The sequence below is a fragment of the Oryza brachyantha genome, chromosome 11, assembly GCF_000231095.2.
Source record: "Oryza brachyantha chromosome 11, ObraRS2, whole genome shotgun sequence".
NCBI lineage: Eukaryota > Viridiplantae > Streptophyta > Magnoliopsida > Poales > Poaceae > Oryza > Oryza brachyantha.
Window position 1 is genome coordinate 4,204,670 of NC_023173.2, and position 8,006 is coordinate 4,212,675.

Here is an 8,006-nt window from a genome sequence, read left to right on the forward strand (position 1 = left end):
TCTTTTAGACTTTTGCAAGATCATCTCATCCAATGTTGAAGACTGAATGGTTTTAATAGTTTGGGGGCACAAATATGTTGCCATCCTAACTTGAGGATACATAAAACTTAACAAAAATATAGTAAAAAATTCTATAGTTGTACGGTGAAGATAAAGGATATAAGTTTTTTTTGTAACACCTAGATTTTCACATACCTAGTGTCTTCCCAGTATTTACAAGCATCCATGACCGATAACTTATAAGATAATAAAAACACATCATTGACCATGGACATTATTTCCCAATAAATTCCTAGAAAACCACATAAACTATTACACCAAGAGTACAACAACCGCAACAAATCTAACCATGAATGTTTTCACACAATTATTGTAAAATTGACAAATATGGTTTCAAATATTTGCCAAGGTGTGAAGGTAAAGGGATGCTACCTCTCATACAAGCATGCTAGTGTCACTAGGTACCTAAAACCAAATAAAACAAAGGATTGTTATAAAGTACTCAGTAAGTACAATTTGGAACTAACATTTGTACACTCAATAATTATGAATAAATAATGAACATGTTGTCATTTTATTTCTTTGAAAAGAAACACCACATTCCATCAAACAATATTTATCATCATAGATATACATAAATATCCTTTTAACATTATGAGTAAGTCAAGTAGTGGGGGCTATGAATACTCAAGGATTTTGAATTAAGGTAATTGTGGGATATTCGGATACGAGGTATACCATGTAATGTACTTATCAGTATAGGAAATGGGGTCCCAAGTAGGGAAGAAAGATGTAATATCAAATCAGGTCAGTTAGGCATATGGTAATGTCCAGAGTATATCCCTAAATTGATGGATCTGATCGTATTTGGATCGGATAGACTTGATCTTATTAGGTTAGGTCTCTATCCGTAAGGCCCTACCCCTCTGTATATAAGGGGATAGGGGGTTCCCAAGGGGGCACAAATTACTAGATTAGCAAACTCACTATTGCGATATGTTCAACACCAAATACAAACCTTAACAGGAGTAGGGTATTATCTCATCTTAAGACCCCGAACCTAGGTAATCATATGTCTACTGCATAACCATTGATTTCTGCTCATCGCTTGTCACCCTGTAATATTGCTGCTGATCTCAATCATCGATAGTACATAATCATTATCCATGGCCACTACTGGTGCATGAATTATTTAAATTGAATAAGAAATACAATTATGAAACTTGAATAACATCATGATCTTGAATACCGAATTGAGGTATAAATTGATAGTAGAAAATAAGAAATATTATAACAAGAAACAATTACCATCAATAATAAATATGCATATGAACAATAAAATAGTTTGGTGCATTAAACATAAAGTCTATCCATTCATAGAAAGTATCTATTTATCACATGGTGTTGCACCGATGGCACCAGACATTTCAAACCCTTGAACCATATTGCATGCATTTGTGGTAAGGTTGACAAAACCACTAAACTAAATTTTTATCTTCTCTCCTACTCACTTATCTCACTCGTTCTTGGCTAGCAACAGAAGCATCAAGCAAACCGGCAACAAGAACTTAACAAACAAAACATATCCGCTAAAGTAAAAGAATGGTTGTTGTGGCAACAAGCCATGATGAGCAGCGCAACCGTCGATTGGCGCTGCAACGGCAGTGGCATGGCTGCAATGCCAAGGTCTTGCATGGCTCTATTAGCTCTGGATCCTCCCGCGTATCAATCTCTATCTACTCTCTCTCTCTCTCTATCCACTTAAAGAAACAATTAATAAAATCAAATGGTCATTAGTATGACTATCATGACTTTTGTCAGACTCTCGTTGCAATATATGTGTAGTTTATTTCATAGAATGCAACGAGATCTACTAATCCATATTCACTTTTAATTATTCTCTATAGCACTAAACTAAAGTATTATTGATTTTTCATGTAGTTCAATTGGTCATCCCTGTCTTCATCCACATCATTCTTTAGATATGCTTCCCATGAGGTGGGGTCCATATATCGCCGACGAGCGTTCACAGCTATGCCTATATATGTGTCTTCTTAACGTTTCATCAAAGTTATCTATCTGTCTCATCCCCTACCCACCCACCCCACCCACCAAAAAGTGCCATGAATGTTGTTAACACTAGGTAACCAAGACCTTGAATCTAGTTGTGCTTCCTAATATAGTGTAGCATGATATACATAGTTTTGTTGTTCTGTTGTTGTGGGGGAAGAAGTCCTCCGGATGATTTTCATGTTCTTTGTGGAGTCGAAAGGCCATCCCTTTCCATGTTTGATCAAAAAATAATTGTTATCAAGGTATGATATATTACACACCAATTCTAGTTGTATCTCCCTTAATTTTCCAAGATAATGCAATATGGTACATTAAAAGTCTCATTGTTGTAGGGGGAGAAACAAGCCAAGAGGGGGAGGGGATGTTCGGTGCTAATTTTTGGTGGCAAGATAATCCTTCTAGATTGATTTGAATCAAGATAAGACATGTCAAGGCTTGATACCAAATATCGCAAATTGCATGTCATCAATGACAAACTATGTCAAGTCTACTCGAGAATGACTTCAGCGATGCAAAGGTACGGTTCTTATACGTTATGTGCATATTATCTCTACATCTTCTTCTTAATTATTTATTAGAACAACCCATATCATAGCTCTTTAGAATACTCTTAAATTTGAGAGTAGACATAGTAAATATTGAATTCATTTTAGCCTTTCATCATTATAAAGTATTCTTTCTAGTTGTTTAGCTTTCCTTTAGTATCATCGTATTATATAATTACATCTATTTTATTCTATCGTTGTTCCCATCTAACACATTTTCTTGAGCTGGTTTTTCTTTATATGGTTGGTTATATTATTAATTACCTTTAAAGCACTAAGTTGACTTTATCAAATAAATTGACAACTGTCAAAATCATGTAGCTAGATTAGTTATGATCACTTCTGAATCTTGTGTTCAGTGTACACAATAAATAGGAGAGCATTTCTAGAGTATCTTAACACACTATTTCTATACTTGATTCATATTTATCCCTTAAAGTCACATGACCCATACATCAAACTCTTCATAAATTATGGTAGAAACATAATCATTTCTATCTACAATTGGATCCACTGCTATTTACTTTCAAGCAATTTTATTGTTCTATTTTGTTTTAGTTAGACGTGAAGTTGTGTCCTACCACCCAAAAAAGTGGGGATTGTGTTAAGCTGCTTGTACAAAGTGTTTAGTGTAATCACTATAATAAAAGTAAAATTTTGAATCCTCAGTAGAATAATACGATACTCGCTTCACATTAAGTACTACAAAAGAAGGGATAATAATTTTTTGCCCACAAATGAAAATTGTTTCTCTCGGACAGTGCATTGCCCCCTCCAAAACATATTTCTTGACACCTAGACAATTTTTAGTGTATCAGCATATCTAGAAAGAATTCAAAGGAAAATATTTGTGAAAATCCAGAAGATATTGTTTTATCTAAAGGATAGGATATTATTTGTGAAAATCCAGAAGATATTGTTTTATCTAAAGGATAGGATATTGTCCATTGATATCTATACTATAAATGCAAGATACACAAAAGAAATTGTAAACCAAGATATGTTGTTTTATTGTTCGGAAGACACATTTATTTTTCAGGATAGAATTACATCCCTCTAAATATCAAGGAGTATTATACTGTTAGCCACACACATATGGATCTCCCCTAACTAATGGGTTATGCAAAAAAAAAATCCAGTCGAACTATTAAATTTTTATTACGTTTGGTTAAAGTCTCTGTTGAGTTTGACATGTGAAATATTTAATCAAATTGGAATTATGAAAAACGCATCTGATGAAATCCTCATCCTATACATGATGTGAACTTGTTTGAACTTCTTTAGATTCTTGTATACTAATTTATCCCCATATTTACAACTCTAGGATGATATATGCACCATCAGGATGCAAATAAAAAGAATATGTGAAGCATTAATTTTGTTAAGATAATGATCATGGAATAGAATATACTTAGGGCTTTTTTATAATCCTTTAAAAGTACCTTGACGTACCCAAAAAATTTAGTGTACAATTTTGGTACCTTAAAGGTACATTGTATCTTAAGATACTAAATTTTTATACTGAAAAATATAGTACCTTGAGGTATTTTTCAAGAATGGTAAAAAAAGCTCATATACTTAACTCTATTCACTTTGAGAAATTTGAGATTTTGAGTGTATACAAAGTGTAAAATGAGCTTTACAGACATTTCTTGAAATACTATAGTTTGTAGGGATGGAAATGCAACAAGTATAAATGCACCCATTAAATCCTTAATTCTGATATCCCTTCACTATAGTATAAATACCCCTAGTTGGCTTCCCAATAGGTATGCCTATAGTGGTCAACTTTACTATCATTTCTCAATGTAGGAAGCACTCACACAAGTTCTTACATTTTTGCTCCTTTTCAATTTTGCTTCCTGTTAACATCCATGTTTTATTTTGAATTCCTTCCAGAGAGCACATATCTGGATTGATCTCCCATGGGTGAGATGAAGGATAGGAATAATGCTTCTGCTGGGGCAGAGGTGAAGCCAGGAATGTCACCATCAAGATTTGTGAAGGTTTTCATGCATGGGGAACCCTTTGGGAGGAAGATCAATTTGGCTGTCCATAACAACTATGACTCTTTGTCCTTCACCTTAAAAAGATTGGCCAACAACTATTCGAGTAAGTTTAACTTTCCATATATTGCATCCAAACATAATAATCGGTCTATTAATAAACATGTCGGTGCAAAAACTTAAACGGATATGTAAGTGTCGGTGATATAACCGAAATTTTAATGCATGTTTAACCAACTTGTTTGGAAGGAAGATCTTCGCATGCATGTATATGGCAGGGAAATTAATTTATGAGCTGTTACAATATAAATACATGTACCTGCAATTTCTATTGTTTTAATTCACCTATAGCCCTGATTGTGTTCCAAGTTCTATTTTTAATGTTCCTGGGTGGGCACAATCTTATTCATAAGTTAGGAACAATTATGAAAAAAAATTGTGGAATATCCTTTAACATTGTATATATTGATTATGAAAACAATATAAGCGATCTCAGACGTACACAAGAATGTAAACTTGGATTGTTTTGTTGTTAACTGCAACTCAATTTCTTAGTGTCACCATTAATTGAACCTGAAGGCTTGGTGAACAACGAAGAAGAGGATGCCATAGAGGACAGTGATTTTGATCTCCTGTACGATGACATGGATGGTGTTCGTTCCTTCCTTGGTGAAGTCCCATGGGAGTAAGTTCTTTCATGTGAATCCATGATTCTTTTATTATTGTTTCTTATTTTACTTGATAGTTATATCAATTTTGCGCTGTGAAAGAAACCACGAGCCTCGCCGGCTGGCCCCGCCTTATGCCGCAGCCAAAGTTTGAATTTTTGGAATTGTTTTTGATTTTTTTTATCCTAGTTTTTTTTAGCCTTGTCGTTTAAGTCGCTAATAACATAAATATAAAAGTTTAAACTGTAAATTATTTTTTCCCGCTAATACACTTTATGGTGTATTTTCCATATTTAGCCAAACGCTTTATGGTGACGAAAATAGTAACAGCTCAATATTATTACAGGGTTTTCACCGTTACCGTCAAAAGGATCTACATCGTTCCTGCAGAACAAGAGAATGGTACGATAACCAACATATATTAATTAACTCAACTACGTGCATTTCTCGTTGAGATGTTTCCATACCAAACAAAATCCCAAAATAGTTTATCATCAATCGTGATTCTTGTAGATATAGGTTAATTACTACTTTCTATATGTTTGCACCTAGCTAATGACAATTAGCGTGGTTGCAGAAAATGACGGTTACCAGGAGGAGGAAGATGACAACGCTGCTGCTGCTGCTGACGAAGATGGAGATGGAGATGGAGATATAGATGGAGATGGAGCTGCTGCTGATGATATTGGAGATGCTGCTGCAGTTGACGATGGGGAAGAAGACCATGGATACACAAGCAACGATGAATGACCCAAGTTTCAACTAACGGCCAAGGGCTATATATCTCAACCATGGCTGCGACTGCGTCACCCAATCTATCTCAAATAATTAATTATATATCTGCCGCTTTTTTAATTAATTAGTTCCATATATATGTAAGACCTACCATTACCCTTTGTAATAGGCGATCGAATTGAACTGAGATAGTACTATCTTTAGTTAACTCATAAACGGTAATAAGCCATTGGTTAAGAATTGTGGCTACTCCATTCCTCCTGCCATCACATTGTTCTTATTGATATGATTTTCTGAATATCCTAGCTAGTCATCAGAGCTCAATTCAATAGAAGTATACAAGCCTCCAATCTTTTCGTATCTGCTTATACTTAAAAGTTAAAATTTAAATTTTTAATCTTAAAATTTTGAATAGATTTTGAGGTTTTTCACCATAGTTTATTTTTCAGTCTTGACTTTTAGTTCCTAAAAACATGTATATAAAAATTTATTAAATTTTTTTTATTTATAAATATACTATTTGTTTTTTCTGTGAATAAGCCAAACAATCATCCCCTTTCTTATTGACTTGTAATCTGAGTGTTCTTTTGTTTTCTCCAACTCTCTGCCAGAGTACTCAAAGGATGTGCCTTTCCATGACAGGTTTTCATCCTCTTTCACCTCCTGAAAAGTGAGAAATTCCCCACTCTTTCTGAAAATATGCGTGATGACTGATAATTAAGTCGAATTTATTTCAAAGAACAAAAGGTTGTTTGTATCGATGACATAGTTTTGTAAAGTGAGAGCAAAGCGCCAAGGCATCTGCAAACAACACAAAAGAAGACTGAAGGGAAGTTAGGATGCCCTGTTCTTTAGATCAAGAGAAACCCAGCTTTAATAACTGTACTGTAGCTTGCTTGGAAGATTTGTTTTGAGCCCATTTCAGTCGTAAATTTCAGGTCTGAATTTTATTTCAGAAGGGCCTAAAAAAGGCTCCTTGGATGGGCCGGTTACCACTACAAAGTAGGAACAAAATTCACTTTGGGTTCCTCAAGTTGTCACGAAGTATCAAAATCGTCCCTCAAACACAATACCAGAAATGTTGGCTCTCGAAGTTACGAAAATTCACTTTGGGTCCTTTGGCAGTATTGGAGGGTGGTTTTCCTGACGTGGCATCCCAGTCAGCAAAAAAATATATTAAAAAATTCATGGGACCTACTCAATAAAATATGGGCCACATGTCAGCTAATAAAAAAATCCTCTCCCCTCCCCATCGAGTGGTGGCTATGTGTCCGGTCGGGGCTGCGGCAGCTACGGAGGAGGCGGAGAGGGGCACGGCTGGTGCTGCGGGGAGGAGAGAGGCGGGCGGTGGAGGCGGGGAGGATGGCCAATGGCTCGCCTCGTCGTGTGCCGCGCCGACGGGTTCTGTGTGCGGTCCTCTTTCGTCCTATGGCCAGTGGCTCGCCGCGATGGCGCCGCCAACGCACGCCGCGATGGCGCTGCCGACGCACGCCGCGCTCGGGGTAGCGGTGGAGGTACGGCTGCTGCTGCTCCTCTCCCGCTCCCACGCGCTCAAGCCGCTTACCGCCGCCACGTCCGCCGCGGCGGCCACACTCAAGACCCCGCGCACGTTGGCCACCTCCTCTTCCCCGCTCAGCACTCGTCGCGCTGCTCGCGGCCTCCAAGGCCGCGTCCAAGTCCTACAAGGCCGCGCGCACGTTCCGCCCCGCCGCTTGGCAGCCGGGTGGCGCACGGGAGCCCGACGGCCCCGAGATGAGGTCGGAGAGGCTGCCACTGTCAGCGAGCTCCATGGTGAGGAACATGTACCCGAGTTCGGTGTCCTGAACCTCGTTGAGGATCTCCACGATGGACGGGTGGCCGGAGTAGGCGGCCTGGCAACAGACCTCACGGTCCAGCGCGGTCATGCCGAACGGCCCGTGCTCGCCGACACTATCGCCAAGGATCCATTTGAGGGCGACCTTCTCACCGGTTCGGAGGTC

The 8,006-nt window shown here is 37.8% G+C and overlaps 1 protein-coding gene across 1 annotated transcript; it reads left to right on the forward strand.

Moving 5' to 3' along the window:
* Positions 1-4,552: 4,552 nt before the first annotated feature.
* LOC102703724 (putative auxin-responsive protein IAA29) lies at positions 4,553-6,042 on the forward strand. The gene is made up of 4 exons (XM_006662773.2): positions 4,553-4,730; positions 5,180-5,309; positions 5,639-5,694; positions 5,870-6,042. Exons 1-4 carry the CDS (start codon positions 4,553-4,555, stop codon positions 6,040-6,042), a joined length of 537 nt encoding a protein of 178 aa, XP_006662836.2.
* The last annotated feature ends 1,964 nt before the right edge of the window (positions 6,043-8,006 follow it).

Bases quoted from the DNA above. Each gene is read 5' to 3' on its own strand.
- LOC102703724 (XM_006662773.2), top strand. From the start codon at position 4,553: ATGAAGGATAGGAATAATGCTTCTGCTGGGGCAGAGGTGAAGCCAGGA. The intron at 5,310-5,638 runs GTAAGTTCTTTC...ATATTATTACAG, and splicing joins CTTGGTGAAGTCCCATGGGA to GGTTTTCACCGTTACCGTCA. The intron at 5,695-5,869 runs GTACGATAACCA...GCGTGGTTGCAG, and splicing joins TCCTGCAGAACAAGAGAATG to AAAATGACGGTTACCAGGAG.